This window comes from Lutjanus erythropterus, chromosome 14, assembly GCF_056507025.1.
Source record: "Lutjanus erythropterus isolate fLutEry1 chromosome 14, fLutEry1.hap2, whole genome shotgun sequence".
In the NCBI taxonomy this organism is placed as follows: domain Eukaryota; kingdom Metazoa; phylum Chordata; class Actinopteri; order Lutjaniformes; family Lutjanidae; genus Lutjanus; species Lutjanus erythropterus.
In genome coordinates this window covers 32527586-32554449 of record NC_139330.1, presented here as the reverse complement: position 1 = coordinate 32554449, position 26864 = coordinate 32527586, and the positions used below count along the sequence as shown (strand labels likewise).

At 39.2% G+C, this 26864-nt stretch overlaps 1 protein-coding gene across 1 annotated transcript in view; it reads right to left on the bottom strand.

Moving 5' to 3' along the window:
* Positions 1-14733: 14733 nt before the first annotated feature.
* The window catches only part of LOC146315752 (protein kinase C epsilon type-like), a 113584-nt gene continuing 101453 nt past the window's right edge, over positions 14734-26864 (bottom strand). The window contains exons 12-15 of the mRNA XM_084735187.1: positions 20799-20937; positions 20201-20389; positions 16105-16251; positions 14734-15837 (exon numbers count right to left, since the gene is read on the bottom strand). Coding sequence (XP_084591313.1) covers positions 15691-15837; positions 16105-16251; positions 20201-20389; positions 20799-20937 — 622 coding nt within the window. The 3' untranslated portion in view covers positions 14734-15690. The remainder of the gene's footprint in view (positions 15838-16104; positions 16252-20200; positions 20390-20798; positions 20938-26864) is intronic.

The window sequence follows — 26864 nt, the reverse complement described above, 5'->3', positions numbered from 1 at the left end:
TTTACCTGACAATTACAGTTACTAGTTATTGACAGTGTGCATTTTACTGCACAGTGGTTACTTTTACTTTTCTCACTGATAACAGCTGACAATACTTGCATACTTTTATTTGAGTAAGGTTTTGAAAGCAGGACTTCTACTTGGAGTGAAGTATTTTCACAGTGTGGCAATAATGCTTATACTGAAGTGAAGGATCTGAGTACTTTATCCAGCACAGCTCACCTGTCTGAAGGTCGCCTGGTCGCAGTGTGAGGCTAAGTTACACTCTAACTATGACCAGTGACTTCACTTAATTTTATATGAAAGTTTACAGCTTGTCATGCTGTTGCATTGCTCTGTGTACAGTGACGCAGCTAAAAAACATTGTGTGATGTTGTGACAGCCGGCCAGCTGTGCAGTGGTGTTGGCACTGTCAAAACAGCTCTCGCGAACATACCTTTTGTGAATATTTCAGTCTGAATTGGCTATCAGATCCGGCAAAATCAATGTTACCTTTTTTTTTTTAAAATGCAGTTGCCTGTCAGGATGACATGGGAAATGAACAGCAGTCTCCAGTGTTACAGTCCAATGTCTTGTCGATCAGCCTTGATCTCATCTTCCACTTGGCACACAATTTGTTGCTTTACTGCTTCCTCCTTTGCTCCCATCATATTTACAACAGCTGCTAGAGGGTTTTGTTACTTTATTGTTTTGGGGCACTTGCTAAAATGCTTGACGCAAGCTAACCCATTCTCATCCCATCTGTCACACACCTGCATGTAGTCACCGCCCCTCTCCCGCTTTAAACTACACTGAAAGCCTGGTGGGTCTCATACGCCGTGGATGGATTTACATTAGAGCTTGAGATATGTGCCCGAACCTGACAGGACCTGACGGGACCTGACAGGGTCCAACAGGTTTGGGTCAAATTTCTCACGTATTTCACTGCCACTGTTTGGTGCATAGAGGGAAGCTTGTTAAGAAAAGTGTCAGGACGTAATCAGGTTTGGGCTGAAATATGATAATGAGGGACAGGGTCGGGTCGGTTTCGGACAGAATTTTGTCGCCATGGGCTCAATTTTTCAGGCCTGATTAAAGCGCTAATTTACATTAGTCTCTCTATTTTGCAGCACCGCTGTTGTTGCTCCCTGAGCTTTACGCTGCCCGACATGATTTTGATTGTTTTAGAGAAATACAAACAAAGTGGAGCATTTTTTTCCCCATGCAGCAGAATGCATGTGTTGTTGAGAATTTATTTGAAGGAACATATTATTTGTAAGAGTTAATAAGTTAAAATATAAGTTAATGTTAAGATCTCAATACCCAGGATGCTCTAGGAGCAAAGGGTGAATGTGACGTGATGACGTCAGTTTGTTGTTGTTGTTGTAGGCAGCCATGCTGTACCTCTCGTGTAGTTAGCACACGCTATATGTATGGTTTCCCCTTTTTTTATTTACTAAAGGACATCTGATTTGAACCAAGAGTCTCGCTTTGTCATTTTTAGTAATAAGTTGAATCTGCAACGTGTGGAGGTCTGGCTATGCGAGACTAGGTTCATATTGAAGTCACTTGAAATCCAGCGCATCTCTTTCAGCCACAAACTGATACTGGTTTGTATGACTTGCCAAGGGACAATGACGATACACCGGTATTTGACAAGTCTAAAATGAGAATAAGCTGCTTTCCAAAGGTAATATAATCTACTGACTAATTAACTATTTCTTGGCCAGGAGCAGATGTAAAGCCTGATTTCCTAAAGGTCTGTGTGGGTAAAAATGTGTTAACTTGATATCACGTGCAAACAAATGTGCAAAGTGATCTTCTAACGGTGCACACTGAGGATTGCGTCTTTCAAACGTTCAAGACAGCACACACTGTCCATTTAGTACGTTTGCCTTAATGAATATGCAATAAGGGGTGTTTCTGCCCTAGTGTGCAAAATACTGGGAGGAGAAAATGAGGTAAATTCATTAAGCACACACACTGTGATGTCCCAAGCCTGAAAATAATTTGCAGTGACTGCATCTGCATCTAATGCATTTGAAAGAAAGGTGCAAATCGCCCCAGTGTTGCACACAGAAGGCTGCTATTATTGTGGCGAGGAGACAATCTGATTTAAAGCCATTTCTCATTTGGGCTCTGCATTTATTTTTCTTTTCATTCAATAACCCTTATTGCAGAAAAACACCATGGATAAACATAAATCTACTGCAGCCTATTCACACGAAATTTAACATTCACAGCCCAAAGAAATTAACACTGACATTTACTATGCCTAGTTACCTCTTCACCAAAATTACATTTTTGGTTTTTTTGGCAGGTTGTGCATCAGCTCCTCTCCTCCAGTGTGCACCTCTCCTCCCGCTCCAGTTCCCAGCTGCTCAATCAAGCCTTCAGTCTCCACTAGACTCAGCCTTACTTTATACTAACAGCATAAAGCTAGCAGATGTTCAGGTTCAGTGCCACCTTTCAAGCCTTTAGGCAATGAATATTTGAAGCTCATCTGCAAATATTTGTAGACGTGTTCATTTAATATCTCATGATCTCAACAGTGTGACTAAAGTATAAAAGGTCATCTTTCTATCATCTCTTATCGCTCATCAGCTGTCAATCAGCTACAGTCTTTTTTATTGCAGGATTTGAATATCAGAGTAAAAGTTCAGTAAATGTCAAGTGCAGCCGACAACACATTTAAACTCATCGAATCAAAGGATGAGATGTAAATACTGTCCTTCTGACAGTTAATGACAGATCAGACATGACTGTGCCGTTACTACTGCCCCAGACTGCATGTGCAAAATATCATCAATATAATATAAGATATAAAATTTAGATGTAAAACATTGTATGTCGACAGTTCGGATTTGGAGCAGAACAGTAGCTGCATTTAAATGTTTAAGAGATAAAAGACAAGATTTTTTTAAAGATAAAGTAGGAACAAAAACAAAAGCAGAGAGCTAAGGCACCCTGGCCTGCGTCATAACTTCTCGCCTCCAAGCGTTTAGTTTCACCAACATTGTTTTTAAGAGCAGGTCTCACCACATTTTTTAGAAAATGAGATACAGATAACTGCTTCTGGCATTCAACAGAGTCTTCCCCTGTCAGCCTGTCAAACATTTTAGATAGAAGGGATTAGCCTCATGGGTGGAGGTATGAACTCCCTGGGTACCTTCTAGTTTAAAGCAGTTTTTCCATGCTGTATGGTAATGTCATGTAGCATGGCATTGTTCAGGAATTAGTCTGGAAGCTCCCGTTTCAATTTCGATTTCCATGGGACCAAATGCCTCCAAACACAATTAACCGTCCTCTTTTTGCACTGTGCCCAATAATACTTGAGCAAACTTTGTACCTTGCTAAACTTTGTATCTTATTTGTTCTTCTTTTGGAGAAAATATACTGTCCAGTTGGTTGGTTGTTGGTTGGTAATGAAAATGCCTCGAAAGGCTGATAAAGTAACACTACTCTGCACAGGTATTGTATAAAAACCTACACATGTTAGGTAAACGGTTGTGATTGGCCTGATCACATCCAGGAAAGGTGGAAATTTGTCTATAAAACATGAGCTCACAGATTCATCTGGTTCCCAGGCCCAGGTCATGTATATATGGCCGATATTAAAGGTGCAATGTGTAGATTTAGGAGTATTTATTGGCAGATAAATGAAATATGTGTAAGTGTTTTGATCTCCTGAACATAAGAATCTTTGTGTTTTCGTCACCTTAAAATGAGCCATTTATATCTCTAGACCAGGGATGTCAAACTCATTTTGGTTCAGGGGCCACATACAGACCAATTTGATCTCAAGTGGGCCGGACCAGTAAAATTAAAGCATAATCTATCGATTATTCTGCCAATTAATCAAGTAATCAAATAAGAAATATTGCATGTTCTGCATTTTTTTCTGTTACATTACTTTTGCTTTATTTAAGAACAATGATTATATACAAAAGAGAAGATAAGACAGGTCTATTAAATGAACAACTATAAATTACTAAAGTAAAAGTACTTTACTTTTACTGTAGATTTACTTTTACTGTTTTCCCTTTACTTTTTACTTTTTTTTCCAAGTACAAAGGTAAAAGTAAAGGTAGTAATGTCTGCAGAAACCACAAACAGAAGATGGAACTAACTCTTTTAAACTGAAACAGTCCAGAATGTTTTGTTCACATGTTAAAATCACAACATTTTTCTTCTGGAGCAGGACAGACACTCCCAGAGGACAGAGGACAGAGGACTGGTTTACCAACATGCCACCTTTTTCTCTTCTTATGAGTTTGCACGTCTGTATTTAGTCATCAAAAACTACCAATAAGAAAACCATTAAAGTACAACAACAGCAATAAAAATGTTGATTTTTCAAAAAAAGGAAACAATAACATGCAAGATTTTCAAATTGTAATTAGGTATTTTTGTGGTATTAGTGTTTTTACTTAAAATAAAGAATGTGAGTATTTTTTCCATCACAGCAGGTCAGTGATCAGTGTTTCAGTGACTCTCTGTGGATCAGTGAATAGTCTTTTATTTAAAACATTAAAAACATCGGCACCATGATATGATTTTCTATTTTTTGAGTGGTGCACCTTTTTCGGTCGTGTCTAGAAGGTAACTCTTTATTTGCACAACTCTTGCTAGATTTGTGTTCGTTATTTCTACTAAAATAATCAAGACTTTATTTGTGTGGACACTCAGGTTTGGTTTGTCAATTTTGGCATTTTTATTTTTTTAATCAGTCCGAGAGGACGACGGTATCAGTGATTGATTAGTGATCAGTCTGTCCTTCTCTCCTCCCTCACCTGTTCACTCTGCTGTGAGAAGGTCTGAAAGTTTCTCACAGACAAACACAGACTCTCCTGTTTTACGTACAGGCCTCCTTATACAGTTGTTTAATTTTATAAGTGCATCTGGTTGGTGTCGATGATTTCTGTTGTAATAAACTCCGTCATTAACAACAGTCTCCTCCACACGCAGCTTCTCTGCTGCTGTGAAAACTTAATCGCAGGTGGATTAATATGTCAGGAAAAACCCAGAATGCGAGTTAGGTTTTGTCTTTTTGTCTTTATAAAACATCCTGCTGATGAAGAAAGTTACCAGATCAGATACAGACAGAGTCAGAGAATCACACTGACCTCCTCTGTGTGTCTGTACTGTACGTGTGTGTATGGAGGAGCTACACTGACAGAGAGGAGAGATGCTGCAGCCGTGTGATAATAAATTATATCAAAATGTAAATGTCGGTGCTCATCAATACTCTGGTCTTTAATAACCCCCACATGTGAAACACAGTGTGCTGTACAGTTGTACAGATTTAAACAGATTTTAGTAATCAAATTACTCGAATTACTCTAGGAATGGTTTCAACACTAAAATTAATGTCTTCTCTGTAATTTTCACACTACAAAGTCATCCCATGGGCCAGACTGGACCTTCTGGTGGGCTGGTTTGGCCCGCGGGCCATATGTTTGACACCCCTGCTCTAGAGGAAGCGGGTCTCCTTCCATGTGTGAGGTTCATAGCCACCATGGGTTGACCTACACACAAGGAAAGGAAAAGTGAGACAAGGTGTTTGCAATCTGCAAGATCACTGCTAGATGCCGCTAAATCCTACACACAAAATGAGTAGCCTACAGCAGTCCAGATAGAGAGCTGGAGCCATAGATGGGACATTAAATAGGCTGAATCTGTATTTAGCAGTGGTGGACAAAGTACTCAATCCCAGTATTTGAGTCAAAGTATAGATACTCCTGGTCAAATATTACTCAACTACAAGTGAAAGTTGCTCAGTCAAAATTTTACTCGAGTTACAGTACTAGAATATTTCCTTTTAAAAATACTTAAGTATTCAAAAGTTCAAATTACAAAGTACATTTTCTAATGTCAGTACATTGCTGTATTGTTTTCATGATGCATTTACAGAATCTTGTAACTCTGAAACCATCTAATGATGTACTGATTTGCTTGTAGAACCACTCTGCTACACAAAGCCTATAGAAACACCTATAAAAACTTCAGCATAGAAATACAATCAAAAACAAAAAGGACAGCTGTTATAATTTTGTGATGTAACTGTATTAAAATCACTGCATAAAATTAGACTGAAGCCAACTGTAAGGAGTTCTCCAAGTCTGTTAAATAACAGATTTCTTTCTGTCTTCAGGGGCAGTATAGATCGATCAAGCATAACATTATGACCACTGACATGTGAAGTGAATAACACTGATTATCTCTTCATCATGACACCTGTTAGTGGGTGGGATATATTAGGCAGCAAATGAACATTTTGTTTGAGTGAGTTTGACAAGGGCCAAATTGTGATGGCTAGACGACTGGGTCAGAGCATCTCCAAAACTGCAGCTCTTGTGTGGTGTTCCTGGCCTGCAGTGGTCAGTATCTATCAAAAGTGGTCCAAGGAAGGAACAGTGGTGAACCAGTGACAGGGTCATGGACGGCCAAGGCTCACTGATGTATGTGGGGAGCGAAGGCTGGTCCGTGTGGTCCGATCCAACAGACGAGCTACTGTTGCTCAAATTTCTAAAGAAGTTAATGCTGGTTCTGATAGAAAGGTGTCAGAATACACAGTGCATCACAGTTTCTTGTGTATGGGGCTGCATAGCTGCAGACCAGTCAGGGTGCCCATGTTGACCCATGTGCACCGCTGAAAGTACCAACAATGGACACGTGAGCATCAGAACTGGACCACGGAGCGATGGAAGAAGGTGGCCTGGTCTGATGAATCATGTTTTCTTTTACATCATGTGGATGGTCCAGTGCATATGCGTCGCTTACCTGGAGAACACATGGAACCAGGATGCACTATGGGAAGAAGGCAAGCTGGCAGAGGCAGTGTGATGCTTTGGACAATGTTCTGCTGGGAAACCTTGGGTCCTGCCATCCATGTGGGTGTTACTTTGACACGTACCACCTACCTAAGCATTGTTGCAGACCATGAACACCCTTTCATGGAAACAGTATTCCCTGGTGGCTGTGGCCTCTTTCAGCAGGATAATGCACCGTGCCACAAAACAAAAATGGTTCAGGAATGGTTTGAGGAGCACAACAACGAGTTTGAGGTGTTGACTTGGCCTCAAAATTCCTCAGATCTCAAACTAATCTGTGGGACGTGCTGGACAAACAAGTCCGACCCATGGAGGCCCCACCTCACAACTTGCAGGACTTAAAGGATCTGCTTCTAACATCTTGGTGCCAGATACCACAGCACACCTTCAGGGGTCTAGTGGAGTCTATGCCTCGACGGGTCAGGGCTGTTTCTGCAGCAAAAGGGGGACCAACACAATATTAGGCAGGTGGTCATAATGTTATCCCTGATCGGTGTATACATTAATTATGTGGTATTTTTCACTCCAATGAAAACATTCCTACTTGGAATTGTTTCTCTTTTTCTAATTATAATAACGTCTTGAGATTTAATTTTGTCTTTCTCCTGCTGTCATCATTACTGAGTTTTGTTTGAATGAAAGAGGGAGAGCTTGCTTGTTCTTGTTACAGAATGCACCTGCATGATGTGTTTCCACTTTTACATCAATCCCAGTTGAGAGTAGGTACTGTGATTGGTTTCCTTTTGTGAGGAACACAGCCTGTGGCCAATTGCATTTTAGAAAAGAAAAAAACAGCAACAGCTGACTTCAAAGTTATGCTTCGCCTAGAAATAACAAGTAACGACAACCTTCCTAGAAATGTAGTGGAGTCAAAAGTACAATATTTGTCTTTGAAATGTAGTGGTATAAAAGTCAGAAGTCTCAAAATAATAATAATAATAATAATAATAATAATAATTATAATAATAATAATACTCAAAAAATGTACTTAAGTACAGCACTCAAGTAAATGTACTTCATTACTGTCCACCACTGGTATTTAATACAGATCTATGGTTGAAGCAAGTTGTTTCCCTCCGTCACCTCCTTCCCAGACTTGAAGCCTGGAGGTTTCAGGGACACTGAACCTACATGACTGCAAGACGAGTGCAACATTATCCCTGGACACTGACAAGTGAAGACGAGTTCTATGCTGTAAGTTGATCAGCTGTTTATAGCTATCAATTATCTGTCAATGTCTCCTGAACACAGAAGCCAAATGCTCCAAAAATAAACACTCTGCAATGGGAGTTAAGTAGCTGCCTGTCTCACTGCCTGACAAACTCCATTTACATTTTAGTTGATTTAACCATTACAAATATCTAACCATCCAAAAAAGATTATTAATGATTTATTACAACTCATAAACAGACAGTTATGCATTGGGCTAGTGTTGTTAGCATGTTTCGTTAATCTCTGATGACAAATCATGGTCATTTTATGATTTAGCACAATAAATACTTACATATTTCTCCTTTAAATGGGGTTTTGCAAACTTGAAACACACTTTCACAGAATTCACGAGACAAACCTAGTTTATTTGAAAAGATCTGCCTTGAAACACCAACAGGGAGTAGAGGGCTTCAGATGTAAACATTGAAATAGAAGTGATACACCCAACAAATGGAAATTTCTTTCTTTCTGACATCATGATATTTAATTTGTTTCAAAAATTAAAATACACCTTCACATCCTTTTAAAATACAGTACATTTGGCACGCAGCGCAAAAGGAAATATCAACACAAATGAAGGGAATCCATAAAGGAACAAACCCACAAGTCAGATGACAAAATGTACATACAAAGCTTCACAAATACAGGGACTGCAAAAAAAACAAAAACAAAAAAAAAACATAATAAAAACATGTACATACAGTAACATTCTGCATATGACCCGAGGAAGATGATCAATACTGTGAGTTAAAATCATAACACTGTTTCATCCTTTGAAAACACTGTGTGTTGAGTTTCACTTCAGCTTCATTCACTAAAACCAATGAAAAGGGACTTCCTGCAGTTTCTTTTTCCAAATATTCCAAATATTCAGCTACTGCATGGAAAATTTGGAAATAGCATTTGGCATTAAGCATGGGAGAGGACATCCTTTTTGGGTCGTACTGGGACAAACAGTTTGACATTTTTTAAACGAAAGACTAAACAAGGATGCAACTGGAAACACATTAAGACAGAAGAGAAGAGAAAAGAAGAGAAGAGAAGAGACTGAAATGTTGGACAGCATAAATAAGGTGTTTTGCACTGCTATCCATATGTATGTGTGTGTGTTAGTGACTGAGTGTCTTCCTGCAGCTTCTCTATTTAATGCATTTTCACTACTGCTGCTACAACACTTGGGATGTTTTTACTGCTACATGTACAGAGCTGCCTTTTTGTACTATGTGGTTTGGTTTTCTGGCAGGTTACAAGACAGCACATCAGGCTGACGACTGATAACAGGACAGCTAACTCTATTTAAATGTCCTCCAGATGTGCGTTTATTTGTTCATACTCCTGTCCATTGCTGTTGTGAACAACAGTGCTAGCGTTTTCACTGCCATAACCACAAATCATGTCATGTTTTATAACCAGTTAAACACTCCTTGTTGGAGGTTTAAGTAAAAATTCTAATGCCAAGTAAAAGTTAGTAAATTAAAAATATGTATGTATAATCAGGAAAATGTACTATGACTACAGGTACAGAAAAATCTCCAGTGTGACTGTTGTACTATCAGTCCTTCCAGGAAGTTGCGATTCACTTCATGCAAATTCAAGCAATCCCTGTGAATTCTGTACAAACTCTGCAACTTTTCTGCAAATTCAACCGATCACCGTTTCTTCCTGCGAGTCCCCCATGCAGACATCATACATGTACATGTCAATGAACCAACTCAATGTTTTGTTTTATTGTTCACTATTTTTTTGCATTTATATTTTATTTTATCACTGGTTCTGAAAAGAACACATTTGTCATTGTCATTGACATTTGTAAATGCTCCGTTCACTTTTATTTTATGATTTTGCACCTCACAGTTGTACTTTATCTACGAAAAAGCACATTTTGTTAGAGTTTTTGTAATCCTGAGCCTCTTTAGTAAGGTTGCTGTAAACTCTCAGTAAAGAGTGTGGATTTATTCTGCCTGGAAAAAGCTGTCATTGCAACATGCATTGCATTTTTTGTTTTTAGAAAAGCTGCCATAAAGTCAGGCATTTTAAGCCTTAAGAGCACACATGTACAGAATTGATTAAACTTTGCCTTTACCTGCTCTAACATGAGCTGCGAACATTAGCATATCTGACTATCTAATGCTAGCTTACTAGCTGCAGTGACATTACCCCCAGCCAAACTTACGTTACCACTGCATTTGCCAAACTCTTGCGATTTGTTATGTGGGGGGTTTGAGGAGACGGATGTGGGCTGGTGCCAAATCAAAGTGGACTGACAATGATGCATTTCGCTCTAGCTCGTTCTCTTAGGTCTAAGCCAGGTTAGTTTAGCTCTCTTCCTGGAGTGATGTTGTCTGACTGAGTTATCATCTCAAAGTCTGCTGCATCTGCATTAATCTGATCCAATGTCATTTCTGCCATCCATCGTATACAAGTACGTTTTGTATTTCACCATCCGACAAATGTTTGTTGGGGTGTAAACTAACTTTAGCCTAAGTCTTTTAGTATTAATATTATATCATGTACACAGTTTTTAAGTAACTTTACATGTTTAATGCACTTTTACAGGGTTCTTGTTTTAAAATGCTTCAGATGGAAACATTAAAAAGTCAGCTAGAGACAGACTTATCAGCTCAATCAAGACTTTTAGCTCACATTGGCCAAGCTAAATTTACATAAACTGCCAGCAAGAGTCATCATTTTAACTGAGAAAAAACATGATTGCTAGAAATAAGACAGATTCTGTTTACTTCTCTGTGGAATCGAAGACCTTGTGTTTCATCAATTACAATTTTTATGTAAAATCTGCCACTGCTGTCTAGAGAAAAGAGTGTCACACTCAGGATTAATATCATCCAAGTAGCCTTTTACTTGATAATATCTGGTTGAAAACCACATATGGCCTTCATCAAAGTGTGGAATGGTTATCACTGCAAACAGCTGCACATCTGTACAGTGCAATGGTGGAAAGCTCAATGGGCTCTGGGGAAACGCTGCCCGCCATTTGTCTGATGGTTTTCCAATTCTTACATATAGCTCCTTTAATCGACTTGTCTTGTAAAATTCTGAAAATGCTGTCACAATCATCCAGAGCCCAAAGTGACACCTTCATGATGTTTATTTTATCCAACCAACAAGTCCAAACCTCAAAATGATTAAACTACAAAAGCTATGAAAATCAATCAAAGGAAAAGCAGCAGATTTTCACAGCTGAGAAGCTGGAATGACTCAACATCTATCAAATTAGTTGCCAGTTCATTTTCAATCAAATAACTGATTAACTGAATAATTGTTTCAGCTAAACTTGTATAAACTGATGGGTACATCATATTTCATAAGCTCTTTGCGCATTTTGTATGCAAAATAATTTGTAAAGTAACTGGTAATTAAAGCTGTCAAATAAATGTAGTTAAGTAAACAGTACAATAATTCCCCCTGACATGTAGTGAAGTGAAAGTAAAAAGTGTCATGAAAAGACTCAAGTAAAGTACAAGTACCTCAAATTTGTACTTAAGTACCTTGAGTAAATGTACTTTGTTTGTTTTGCCCCTGCTAACAATTATTAGTTCAGTGCAGTTTTCTTTAAAGATTGTGGCACAGTATTTGTCTTTTTTCTTCCGCAGAGCACAATCAGAACATGCAGAACTGTGTCATTTAAATGACTCACTCCAGTCCTTTCCTATGGTTACTGCCTGGTTAAGGTCATCAAAACATGGTAGCCAAGGTCAAATAAAAAATTCCAATCCTGAATACTTGTAGGAGACAAGGTGTGAGCCTGAACAACACCCACAGTTCATTCAATTTGAGTAGTTTGCATGTAATAAGCACTTAATCTACAAGTCATCAGCAGCTCAATATGTAATAAGCGTTTGGGACTGAGTACAAGCCTCATTCTGTGAGCGAAGAAGGGTTCTGAGCTGCAGTAAGTGCTGCAGCAGCTCATATGACTAAACAATCATATTATGGGTTCATATATTACTATGTTTTCTTTATTTTTTCTCTTTATTTTCTTTTTTGATATACAGTATATATTTTTTCTCTTTGGTAAAATTTATAATTGATGGGTCAGTAGGTTCTTAAATATTTTCTAGGAAGCAAGGGCACAGAATATGATAGAGACATGTCCTTACCAATATCTGGGAACTACTTGATTGTCCCTTGCAAAAAAATTTATTGCAAAAATTTAATCTAGCCATTAGTATCTCGTCAATTGTGAAAAGTGAGAAATATTAATAATTATATTATATTGTAATTTATTCCCATTCATGCTGTCATCTTAGTCAGCGCTCCTCTGGCAGCAGCACGTCTCTCTCTCTCTCTCTCGTCACAGGCAGGAGACTGAGCTTTTACTCTGGTTATGGGGCCACTTGACAAAATGTATTCACTAATGCACAACAATTGCAATTGTAATACGGGGGAACCAGCAACGGATTGAGATGTTGACTTGATGGTCTTTGAGGAAATGTGCGTGTGGGTGGAGTAATTCTCACTTTGATGTGTCCTAAATCTGTACTTTTGTCCTCTTTGTACCTGAACTGTTTGTAGATGAGGTTTAAGAAAAACAAAGAGAGAGAAAAAATGACAGAAAGGCTGAAAACAGACAAACAAAACTCTTTTGGATTTGCACATGAAGTTTTCTTGAAGATGTCTGGAGTTTTCAGTTCAATATAAAGTCATAAACCTGACCTGCGACTAGGTTCCATTTACATTTGTTTGATTATTTGAAGCTTATTTGACCTCCATGTGCAGGGTGGACAAAGAGGAGGAGGGTGTAACGTATGACCAGGTGAGTCTAACTGCATCACATGAAATCTAAAGATTTCTAACATGTCAGCAAGGACAAGACGATCCAGTAAAAACAACACGACAATGACAAAAAAAAAAATGTTTTAAATAAAAAAATACAGCATGGAGAGGAGTCCCCACGTATGCACACACACACACAAACACGCACACATACCGCAGAGCAAATACATTCAGTTTAACGCATTCAGTCACATGTGCTGACACATTCACCTGTGTGTCTGATCCACAGCTTTCACGTGGAATCATGGGAGCTCGGTTTGTCCTGTCAGAGACTGTGGGTCAACTGCAGCAACTGATTACAGCAACTATACACACACAAACACACACACACACACACACACACACAAGGCATTTTACTGATCAAATGGTCATGGAAGGGTTTAAAGGGACAGGTCATATTATTTGAAGTGGGATTGTACAGTGTATTATCTACAGTAGATGGTGCACCCAGTTTGGAGAAGCAGCAGGAGTACGGGTGTAGGAAGCTAAGTGATGTACTACTGTGGACAGGGTCAGCAGGATTTTTTTTATCAGGCTAAAAAAACAATATCAGTTAAAGTTTACACTGTATTAGAATATTTTTAGGGCTTTATCTTGCCATCAGACAGCCTTTTCTGACAAGAGACTGACGTTATATATGTCAAATATTGCTCCCCAAGGGCAAAAACATAATTCTACCTGGCATGTACAAGTATTGTTACATTACTGAAATATTACTCAATTACAAGTAAAATACTTGTAATTGTAAATGCTCGGTTCTGCTCAGTGGTCACACTCACCTATACAAATGTATGCCTGTTGCAGAGCTTTTGTATTTTTTTGTTTTCTATCTGTATAGCACGTTATTCATTTGCCAGTGACTAGATAGCCTTATTGGTTCAGTGCTGGTTCTAGATCAGTCTTACTGGGGGCCAGGCTGGTACCAATTGTTTAGTCAGGGAGGGACAAAACTGACCTGGACAAAAGAGGCAAAGAAAGCGACATTGTTCAAGATTTCAAAATGTTTAGCTCAATATCTAAAGTAAAAGTGCACAAAAAACATCACAGTAAGATGTTGTCAGTGCCATATTAGTGCAAGTTAATTATCCAGAACCATCCCAAGTTTGGCTACAAAACTGCACATGAAAAGTTTGGATATTAACTCAAATTGTCCTCAATTATGATTTTAAAGGTAAGTACATTACATAGTGTAATGCATACTTAAGTAGTAAAATTACTTGGAAAGAAGTACAAAAGTACAAGTACCCACCAAAAGGTAGTTGAGTAGTTGTAATAAGTTACTTCCACCCACATTCACTCAGTAACACAAACAAACCAAACAAAGCAGTGGTAGACCAGGAACTCCCATGTTCTGCAAGGAAAAATGACTGATTTTGCTAAAGGAGTCTGGTTGAGAAAGAAAGCGCAATATAATGTCAGTTTCCCGTCAGATAAGGTTGTCTGACAGCAAGGGAAAGAGGGCAGAATATAGTAAAAATAGTCTAAATATAGTGATGATAAATTACATTGATTTTCACAGGTGGAACTTATTTTAAGAGTCTAAAATACGTCTTGCTGCTGACCACTAAAGTGGTACTCCTGCTGCTTCTCTAAACTGGGAGTGTGCCGACCGCCATCTACTGTAGGTTATACACCAACTGTGGATAATCAACTCATACAACACCACTTTAAATAATCCAGACTGTCCCTTTAAGGAGTTGACCTAAGAAGGTTTTGCTCAAGAAGGTGCAGAGAGAGTTTCAGTAACAAGGACTTCACCTTTTTAAAGGGCTCGCTTGACATTATAGATTTCAGCTCATTATTTGTCTTCATTGGACGACTCTCTCACTGTCAAGTGTCAAGTTATATGGAAAACAGCTTGTTAGCACTGTCAGCATATCTCACTACAACAATGGACACTCTCAGTACTCTGAGCTGCTGCAGGTTTGTTAGCTGGCGGCTAACGGTACCCTTTGGTTTTTAATGATGAACGGGAGCATTGATGTGCTAACAAGCTAAAATATGGAGAAAGAGGGAAAAACCATCTCTCTATAATAAGAAAATGACTGTAGGGATAAAATGAAACTAAAATTCAAAATGCCAAAGTGTCACTTTTGTGTTGCATCTTGTAATGTTACATTTAATTTGCCTATTTCACTCTTAAATTTAACATAAAGCACTGAGTAAAACTTCTAATTTCACCATGATTCATCAGGAAAAACAAATTGCTTGCATTTCGTTCATACATATCCTTTTATAATGAATAAAGTACTTTTCAAGACCTTTTTTCCTTTAAATACAATCATTGGTTCAGTTATTTTTTTCCATTCACATACATGTTTAGGGAAACATTCTTTAAACACAGAGACAGACACAGGATACAGCACATCATGTACAGAAATGACAGTCTAACTCTTTCTAGAGGTATGCAACACATGCATGCACGCTTGTACACACATTACTTCTCTCCCTCTCTCACACACACACTCACAAACACACACACCCTATGACTTCACCCATGTATCTACTTCAAAACATCCCTCTGAAACACAGAGATCGGTTTTGTCCTGTATCACAAATACATACCGGAGCGAGTGAAGGAGCGTCGGGTCATTTCTTACAGTGCACTGACATGCTGCTTGAGCATATAGTTTGATGGGATATGCACAAATGGACAAACATCAAGAGCACACAAACCATAAAGAGAGATACAGATGGTCTAGTATAATTCCTGGAAGGGTCAGAATCTGGAAAAAGTTCAGGAGGTCTCGTTCCAGAGGCCATGTTTCTTTAAATACTGTGTCTTTGTTTGAAGATGTTGTGGGTGTGGTTGTGGTTGTGGTGGTGGTGTGTTAGCATGTAGTTAATTGTATGTGTGTCAGTGTGAGTGCGCCTAGCCCACAGTCTCGTCTCCAAAGTAGGAGAATCCTTTAAACTCATCTTGGTTGATCTGCTTGATGATGCTGTTGTCCACCGGCGTCAAGACGGGCTCTTCACGTGTGAAGTCCTGGTCAAAGTTATTCACGTCCCTTTTGGTTTTCTGGAAGATGAAAAACAAAAGAGAAGGTTGAAGTGAGAAAATGTAAAAAATTGTATATAGTTGTTGTTTTAAGGAATAAGTAAAAGTGTATTTCAGTGTATTTTCAGCCAGTAATCTACTTTTTACATCACTACATTTGCAAAATTCCTAAATAAAGTGCCTGTTTCTGGACTTTCGGACCAATTGGACATTTTTTGATCGACTGGGGCTTCAGTGTGTGTGTGTGTGTGTGTGTGTGTGTGTGTGTGTGTGTGTGTGTGAGCTCACGATGCGTGGTTTGAACGGTGGTCTGATCTTCCTCTGGTCCAGCAGCGTCCAGTCGATCTCTCTGAAGAACGGATGGAGCTTAATCGCCTCCTCCAGACCCTGAGCCGCCACACAGCCCAGGCGCTTGTTAGGACTCTTAGTCATGAACTGAGAAGTGTCAGACAAAAGGAAAGAGAGATGGGGAGACAGTGACAGAGAAAGGGAAACAAAAGAGAGACTGGTTTATGAAAAATTGGCTTTTTGAAAGGAAAGAAAAAGATAAGCGATATGACGCAAAAATCAGATTTGTTCAGTTTGTTGAGTCTAATTGGGCTCCGGAGACTAAATGCCATTTTCAGCTAAAAATAGATGTTTTTATGTGTTCTGCACAAAGGAAGTGAGTCTTTTTTATTTTACCTGTTTACAACAGCAGCTCATACAATGAGGAAAAGAAAACGTCCCACAATCTCCACAAGAGACCAGAAATAGATTGAATGACGAGTGTCCACAGGCTGTTTAGAACAAACATTAGTTGCATCAAAGAGAAATAAACTAAAAAAAAAAAATCCACTTTCAACTTCACAGGCTGGGCAGAGACTAATGGTTAAAACTCTGAAGTACTGAAATGACAGCCAATATAAACCACCATTTTCTGAAAAGACAGATTACTAATAACACAAAAGACTACTGAAAAACACTAACAAAAAGTTTTGGAACATGAAACCGCAAACTTAATCATGCAAACTCAGTCCAGCATTGCATGATGGGAAAAGTGGGCTGTCGTTATAATATTTTAAGGCACATTAAAGGCGCAGAAACCCAGAAAACAGCACACTCTGTTGCGATTACGTTGCAAAATGAGAATGATAATTAATAATTCATTGCCTTTTTATTGGGCATCGACCATGCATTTCCCAGGGTATTGTCTGAAACATAGACCTGAAGCATTAACAAGCGCTTCAGGTTGCGGTTACATCAGTGACACACAGCTGAGATGCGCGCCTGCATGGCGCCAGTGCAGCTGCATAGATTATCATGAAAGCATATCTGTAGCATGAGTGTGCAAGTAGAAACCACCTCTGATGCACTTGTGGTCTAGGCATGCATCGGGTGGACGGAAACGTTTGAAACATCTTTGCAGTATAGGGGCATTTGTGGTGATATTGTTCTTAAAAATAATGTAGAACAGGACTCATCATCAATGCATCACCACTATCTTACTTCCTGATGTTAATGCACTGCAACCGAAGTGGCACATCCCAGCCACAGCTACTGGGATCTGCTACAGGCTTCAATTTGCACATTTCTTTTTGCAACACTCCGCACTGTGCTTAATCTTCACTTCCAGTGACCAGTATGAGAGAGTGTGAGAGCAATAACACCAAATTTATCACACCTGCTCCCCATTCATACCTGAGACCTTGTAATACTACCGAGTCACATGACACTGGGGAGGGAAAATGGCTAACTGGGCCCAATTTGGACATTTTCACCTAGGGGTGTACTCACTTTTGTTGCCAGCGGTTTAGACATTAATGGCTGTGTGTTGAGTTATTTTGAGGGAACAGTAAATTTACACTGTTATACAAGCTGTACACTGACTACTTTACATTGTATCAAAGTGTCTTTCCTTTAGTGTTGTCCCATGAAAAGTTATAATTAAATATTTGCAGAAATGTGAGGGGTGTACTCACTTTTGTGAGATACCGTATCTTTGGATGAGTACTGTTCCCAAACCCCACAGATCGTGACAAAGCTTCAGGCTGTGGCCTGGTTTGGGTTTTGCTGTTTTGTGCCAATCATCTTTTGGGGATGGATGCTTATTTTTTGGGCCGATTTTTGGGGTTGATTTTTGGCATTTTATTTAGCTAATTTAATGTTGTGTAGTGAGATCCCCTGCTCAGCAATGCCCTCTCATTCAGTGTCACAGTACACACTCACTCAGCGGGATGGCGAGTACACTCAGCTGGAGGGCAATTGATTGTAAAACTGCTTGCAAATCAAGAATTTTTTCACATGTAATGCGGCAAATTAAGGGTTCACTTCAACCAAACCACAGCTGGTTATTGCTGGAACAGTGGAAAGACTAGCAAAGTTGATTTGAGTGAGTTTTTTCTGTCAAGTGTGGTTGAAATGTGTTTTTTATGAATTAAGTTTGTCTTAGTTTTGGTAAAAGAGAAAAAATTGGATTCAGTTTTATCTTTCCATTTACTCAAAAAATAGATGTAGAATGTAATTTCTTGACACTTTTAATGGACGTAGTGAACATCGGACATGTCATCCAGCTGAAGGACTTGAGGTCATATGACAAAACTCTTGACTCAGACTAGTGGCTGAGCGGCTTCTTTGCCACTCATCCAGTTTTAAAGTGTCTGAGAAAATCCTAAAAAAAACTGTAAAGACAAGGAGGAATTCTATAGTGCCTGCATTGTTTTCATATAGCGAGACAACTGGTTCAGGAGCTGAGACTCAGGACGGGGGACGAACATACGCCAGTCGCTGGTTGATGGGCTTCTGCTGTCAGAATTACACAATGCTAACGAGCTAACAGTCATTAATGGATGAAATGAGGAGAAAATATAGCCTCAGGGCTCAGGTTGCAGGTACAGGGCCAGTTTGGGTCTTAAGCAGAACTATACTGACACTGGCTTACAAGGAGAGCAGTAATTTTGTGGATTTAGTAGTTTAATTTAGTGGAAGCTACAGTCAGTTCCTGCTTTTGGACACTTCTATTTGGCAACAAATAAGCCCAGGGAGAGATATAAAGTTCAATTTCCACTTCTCACTTGTTATAATGTTTATTTTATCACACAGACTTTAGATGATGTAAAAAAAATTTAGATTTTGGGTCAAGCCTCTGGGAAAAATCCTTATAAAAACCCAATTAACATTATATAAACTAGCTGTCTCGCTATATGAAAACAATGCAGGCACTTCACTTTACATTTTACTCAGGATTTTCTCAAACACTTGAAAATTAGATGAGTGGCGAACAGAGCTGAGAGAGTTTTATCATGTGACCTCAAGTCCTTCAGCTGGATGACATGTCCAATCACAGTCCACAGTGCTGGTCAAGTGACTGGTCAGAGTCCAAGACATTGTCCAACATAAACACACACACTTTCCCACAAGGCTTTGCAGTCAAAACGCACTACCAGCCAAGGTAAACGCAAGGCTTGTGATGGAAAAACTGGACGGACAAATAAACGAGCGGACAAGTGGCATTCACACACACACACACACACACACACACACACACACACACACACACACACACACACACACACACACAGAAAAAAAGTCATGGAATCAAATATAGAGGGAATTAAGCAATGTTCTCTCGGTGGAAGATCAGGAAACACAGATCAACTTGTGACAACAAGAAAAAAAAGTCATGTCCTCGCATGTGACAGTGAGAAAGACACAGCAGTGGAGGGACATCACCCGGGTAGAATCCTTTGTGAATCCTTAATTCTGGACAGCCCATTGGTCCACTGGGGCTTGATATCATTCGAAAACTTCATAATGTGCGAGTTTCCGTGCTGATAACAAAATGACATTGTGTTTTCAGAAAACACAAGGAAAAAGCAAAGAAAAACAAAGGAAAAAAGAACACGACTCGGACCACACATGGTCTACGGAAACTGAGGCTTTGGAAGATTGTGCTAAACGGGGGTTTACATTTTTGAGTTTGCTGTAGAGCTGATACTGGTGGATATCTGAAAACCTCGAGGAACAATAGATGTAACAGAAAGAGGATCAGCTCCACAGATTCTTCAGCAAATGAGTGTGAGTCTGTCTTAAGAACTGCTATTAATTGTTTGATGGTTTGATGTTGAAGTCATGCTGCAAAAATTAAAAGGGCGCCAGCACACCGAAAGTCGTGATGCATATATGTAGGGCAGCCCAAGTAGCATTGCATTGCGTTTTGTCCACAAAACATTGACACATATCACATTGTCTTGGACACTGGACCACCCTTTAGGCTTGAGTGCATTTTATCATGTTCTATCTACCATAGCGGCAACAAAGAGCGTGCTTTTAATCGCTGAGACAAAGCACCAACAGTGAAGGGTCACTAAACACCTCCCCCCAAGCACAACGCCTGCTAACTGACCGCTTTAAGGATGGACACGGCCTCTTTGCTGAGCCAGACGGGGTAGAGGACGTCGTCATGGAGGATGGACTCAAACAGATCATCTTCATTATCAGCTTCAAATGGTGGCTGGCCTGCCATCATCTCATACATCAGCACCCCCAGAGCCCACCAGTCCACCGACGGGCCATAATCCAGCTCTTGAAGGATCTAAATCACACAAACAAAGTGATTAAAAGAGACTTACAAACATGTAGTCAGTGTCAAACACCATAATAAAAAAACCTCAGATAAATCTTGAATGTATGTAAAAACATACGAGTGAAATTTGATGTGGGCAAACCTACATAATCTGGGGCCACAATTTAAGCATTTTTACTTAAGTATTAAAGTATACTTAAGTATTAAGTATTGATTCATAAACAAAGATCTGTAACATCAAGCTCCTGTCACGCAAAGGCTAAAATTTTCTTGTTTCATTTCCATCTCAGCGTAATGAAAAATAGGGTTTCCTCAGCAAACAGTCGAACATGGACCATGCCTTTATTTAAAAAAAAATGCATATCCTGTGTATACCTAGGTTTGTGGGTGTGAGCGTTGTTTTTGTGTGTCTCCTCACCTCTGGCGCGATGTAATCCGGCGTCCCACAGAAGGTGGTGGTGGTGACTCCGTTGAGGATTCCCTCCTTGCACATGCCGAAGTCCGCCAGCTTACAGTGACCCTCCGCATCCAACAGTATGTTGTCCAGCTTCAGGTCTCTGCAGGGCAGGGGGGTTGTATGGATAAAACAAAAAATTAGGGGAGGGCAAGGGACATTTAGCGAAACACACTAGAAAAAAATGACATTATCGGACTTCACACAAACACACACAACTTTCAGTGAAGTAGTTCATAGCATTTGTTTCCTGAACTATAAAATGTAGATGTTTTTGTTAATTTGAAATTCACTCATGTGTAATAAACAGGGTTAGGGTTATGGTTAACCCAAATAACATGTTATTGTATTCGGTTGCTGTCCTACTTAATAAATCCCCGTAAATGTTACATGCTGGACCTTTAAGACGGAGTGAACCTGTCTCTGAGAATGGAGAAAAGTGAGGGTTGAATGAGGGAAAGAGATGGAGGGAGGGGAGAGCGAGAGCAGTCTGAGATAAAAGCAGCAGTGTTGAGAGATGACAGGGTTGGTCATGAATGCAGCCGCTCTGGGCTTGATGGTTGATCGCTACAAAAATGTCAACATCTCCTCGATATAGCCAATGCAACCATTCAGCCTGAGGTGTTTTTTAAAAATAGGGCGGCCCCGACAAGCCAGGGAGGAGATGGAGCATGTGTGCACACATGTTTTTCTCAAGTCAAGTGCTTATGCAACTGTTCTGTTTTTGCAAGCCCCCCCAAAAAAAAAAAAAAAAAAAGGGCTGCTTCATGAGACTGCTTGACAGCTGCTGTTGAAAAGTTTGCTCTTTTCTGTCCCATCACTGATTGCTGCTTTACTGCTATAGAAAGTGGTGAGAAAAATGTAAAAGATGCTGCAGATTGTGCTCAAAAATATGCATTTTTTAACACCCTCAACCAAGTGAATGTTACCTTAAACTTGAACATGTTTACCTTGCAAATTATATTTTTAAAACAGTAATATTTTACCCAACTTTTTTTTTCATTTTCAAAATGATAACTTCAATGTAACACATGCACTAGTAATTTCCAGTTTATGTTTGTTTTTTTTGTTTTAAATAAAGTCCTTTTCATACTGCTGCACGGTAACTTTCTGCCTCCAGTCAACTGTTTCGATTACTTAGTTGCATTTGAAAACACAGGTCTTCTTCTCAGTTTAAGTTTTATTTAAACAGACAGAGGCATGTTTTCCACGTCTACCTTTATTTCACACATGTTCATATACAGAGATTTGCAAGCTAATTTATGTGATGTTGACTTTTGGGTGGATTGTACCAATGCTATGACAAAGCTCCTGAATGTTATCACAGCCGTGGACCACAGCAGCAGCTGCCACTTCTAAAAATGCTTTGCTTTTCACATAACACGCTTGCACATAGGTGGCTGTCAGGGTGCCTACTAGGGATAAGTATTTTCCCCCACAAATGAGACTTTTTCTATCCCGGGAAAGGACGGGAGTCCCAGGAAATAAACTTTTTTTTCTCCTTAAGGCATAATTTCAGGCAACACTAAACAACACAAGAAGAATTACTCATATATGTGTTCCTAACCTGACCTTTTTTGTGTACTATTTTGATCAGTATAAAGGCAAAAGAACACAATTTATGTCCATCAACATTCGAATTAATAGAAACTTCACGTCCAGCTTGGATCTGCTGCTCGACTGCGACTGCCAGAATTATGAAATGCCAAGTTTTAATGTCTGTGATTTGTCTTTTAAGAATAACAACCTCATGAAAGTGATATTTTACTAATCTTCATAATATAAACTAATGAAATTTGTTGTTTTCTAAGCCATTCTATTAAACTAAGTATTGTATGGCTGCTCCACTGGTGTGAGCCGAGGCAGCGAGTGCGAGCTACCTGCAACACAATGAATTTGTTGGGCCACAAGGTGTTACCGTACTACCTGCAATAGAGGCGCAATCCCACAAGGTCAGACTCGGAGCATGAATGCATTAATTAATGGTCTGTGTTGTGTTTTACTGGTGCACACACACATATCTGCTGCATTTTTTATGACAGTAAACTGTCGGTCTATGTTTTTCTGAATATATTATAATATGTTCTGTGTTTAAAAAAGATTTTTTTCCCTTTTCCCATCATTGTATTTCCCTGAAAACAGGAGATGGTGTTGATTTGATTTCCCAGGAATCCTGTTTCCCGGGACGGCTACCGTACAATTGTGTGAAAGGGCTTTAATACAAAAATTGATTTATCAGCAGGCTTAAAAGCAAATAAATTATTTGGCTCCAGGTTGTGTGAGTGATTGGAATTTTCAGATTCAAGTCCTTAATAGAGATTGTTCCCAGACTTTGGAAAAACCCGACAGGCTCAAAAACACACCCCAGATCTATTTCTGCCTTTAAATCTGCTTCTAAACATGCTTCTACTTAATTTGTCTTTGTTTATCTAATTTAATAATTGTTCAACAACACCTTCATACAATCACTAAAATATGTAATTTACCCTCACGTTCAGTATTTGGTCGAACATGTTTGCTGTGGTTACGGCAGGTATCTGGATCTCGTGCAGTTAAACCATGAGTGGTATGCTAATGTGCCTCGAGTCTTGAGAAAAAATGACATGACATGTCAGATGCAGTGGAGCTTGACAGTTGGCTTCAAACCAGGTTTTCACTTAATGGTTCAAGTTTGGGTCAGGCTACGGTGACTAAAAATACTGAACATGATGAACAGTCCTGAGTTTTGGTGTTTTTGTGCTCACAAAAGTCCAACCGTCACTCTAGAAGTGAATGCTTTTCACCTTGGTGCACTATGCTTTGTTTTATTTGCGTGACCTCTGCATGAAATCTAAACTTTTCATCACTCTTAAAACAACCCCAGTTTTGTACTGGTGAGCAGCTGGAGACCGTGCCTTGCTAAAAGGCACACTGATGGCCTCATGTTGAGGCAGGAAAGAGCAGCACTTCTTCTGTATTTCCCTAGATGAAAAATTAAACTGGCGGCCCCGTGGCTGCCTGTTTGCATGTCTCACCTCCGGGCGACTCGCAGCACATTAAATCTGAATTGCACGCCCGCAGGAGGGCAGAAAAATAGCATATGAATTTAATTCATTTTTGAATGATTTTAAATGGCTGCTGACGTTAATCTTTGTATTACACGTCACCTCGCTGCAGGAAAATTCAATATTAAGTGGCTGCAGGTGTTGAGCTGCACTAATGGAATGATATTTATTTATGTGAAGATGTTTTGTAGTATGAGAAGCGTGTCAACCAGGGCTAATAATCTATGTTGCATAACAGGAAATGGGTAAAATATAGATAATCTTTCTTTTTGGTGTTACATCATCCATCCAGTTATTGCAGAATTATTTAATCAGTTTTCTTTATGCTTTGATGCTTTGATTCTCTGCACAAATATGTTCCAGTCTTCTTATTAATATGATTACTTGCTGTTACAGTGTTATGGATGTTAAGTGTTACAAATGTAAATGAATAAATAAAGCGCTTGAGTTGGAAGTGGGGGAAAAAAATGTTTCTGTGCTGTGAACCAACAAATGTCAGGTCTGGTTTATTAAGATGAATGACCAGTACGTTCCAGGATTATATGAGTTTTTCTTTTCCAGACACAATTCTCTTTGTATCTCAAAACAAGACAAACTTTAGATTAAAAAATATTTCCTTTTTCATCAACTCATGATGTGGCCTGCTCATTTTGCGCCGATCTTAAACTTAATATTTAGTCCTAAACATATTGTTTTCAGACTTTGCCTTGGAGATACATTTACAGTATGTGAGTTCAGGCGAGTGTAAATTCCATTTAGTACAGTAGTACAGATGCTTACAGGTGTGTTAGAATAGGGTAGAAAATGCCAAGAACATGTTTCAGCATTTAAGAAGGGCAACTAAAGAAACCGTCGATCAGAAAGTAAACATCTCTGCATCTATGTCTACACATCTCTGGGCAGGACAAGCCATGGAAGACCCTTATAAATTGGCAGCTGGTCCATTGCGTCCCTTGCCTCTTGCTCAGAGCATGCTTGACTACAAGTTCCATGCCTCTGCAACCCTGAACTGGAAAAAGTGTTTTAACATGTTTTTGCAAAAACCTTATTGAACAGGGTGGGAAATCCTGATAAAGAAAATCTACATTGAGTGGAAATAAAATGGGGAAAGTTAGATATTAAGGGATTAGAAAAAAGGTTTGTTGACTCTGATAGTTAATCTAGTCCTAAAGAGTAATGTTAAAGGGATAGTTAGGATTTTTTAGAGTGAGCTTGTATGAGGTACCTATCCATAGTCAGTGTATTACCTACAGTAGATGGGGATTGGCCCGGCCCCAGTAACCAGACTCCATTGACAAAAACAGGAATTTAACCTCACAGGAGAGAGGAGTTGCTGGTCTACTGCTGCCTCGATCTGTTAGTTTATTTGTGTTTCCATGTGACCTTTGTGTAAAGGGTTGGATCAGATTCACAGACGACAAACACAAAGCACAAACAAACTAAGCGATCGAGGCAGCGGCAGACCGGCAACTCCTGTGTTCTGCAGGACAAAATGACCATTTTTTTTTTAAAGAAGTTTGGTTGCTTTGGAGAAAATGATATGTGGCTTGTGTAATGTGATTTCCCATCAAAAAAGACTCTCTGACAGCAAGGTAATGCAGTGAAAATATTCTAAGTATAGCATACACTTAAACAGATGTAGATTTATTTGGGTGGAACTCAGTACATCCTGCCGCTTCTCCAAACTTCTCTACCTACTGTTGGTAATACACTAACTATGGATAAGTATCTTACACAACACCACTTCAAAAAAACTGAACTGTCCCTTTAATGACCAACTCAACTACATACAGGACAAAATACTAACATCATGTTCAGTTGATGTATCAGTTGATACGCTGAGCCGTTGCTCTACTTTTACTGGAAAATACAGATACAGATACTTCTGACATTTTGACAGGAAGTAAAACATCCATCACCTTCCTCTATTAAATAGATCAAACACCATCTCTCTCTGAATTATCTGATACTGGCTGCAGATGGTTTTATTTTTAACCAGCTGATATTTAACATGAGTGTCACAGTATGTTCCCACAATCAGGGAGTCACCTTTTTTTTTCATTTTTATAAGAAAAACTTAAATAATGCTTAAGAAATCTGTCAATGAACAGGAGCTGCTCTGTCAGCACTGTCAGAAGCTCTGCACACACACACACACACACACACACACACACACACACACACACACACACACACACACACACACACAAGGCAATCAGGCTCAATTGAGAGCATTTCCTGTGTTTCATGTTAATCTTGAGTGATTTTTCCATTACGTCCTCAGCGGCAACCCCTGTGCACTGTGACAACTAACCCCTCTGTCTCTCTCCTCCATCCTCTCTTCTATACAGAAGGCTACATGTCCCAAACACACATCTGCTCAAATACACACACACTGTTGCTACTTGTATATTTATCTGCATGGAATCACAGCATGAGAGGCAGATCAGGGTAGGGGAACACAAATACTAATAAACTCGAGAATATATTAAAATAAAAAAAACAGAAAACAAAAAAAAAAAACATTACCAATGAATTCTGTTCATGTCTGTAATGTAAAATGGAATAAAAAATATGTAATAAATAAATAAATAAAACTAGAACACCCAGTCATCATCCAGTCAAATGCCTCTTGCACATCTGGCCTTGGATCTACATCTTTAGGGGAATTTGCATGAGTTGGTTTGGATGTGACCTTTCACCCCCTTTCTTTGTCTCTTCGGAGTCTTGTCACCCCTTACAAACAAAAAACAGGGAACCTCATTCTTTGAGTACAGACCATAATATGTCTGTAGAAAACAAGCTGGCATCAGACACTTCATAAGACTCGCAGTCTTAATTAGTTAATTTTCACAAATTTTCATTTTTAATTGAGGCAAAGCTCTCAAAGCAAAGTTGAACAGCTGCTTGTGTTTAAACAACATTAAACACTGATGTGGGTGTGAAAAATGTTAGCTGCAAAGCAACGTTCAACGCAGCACAACTG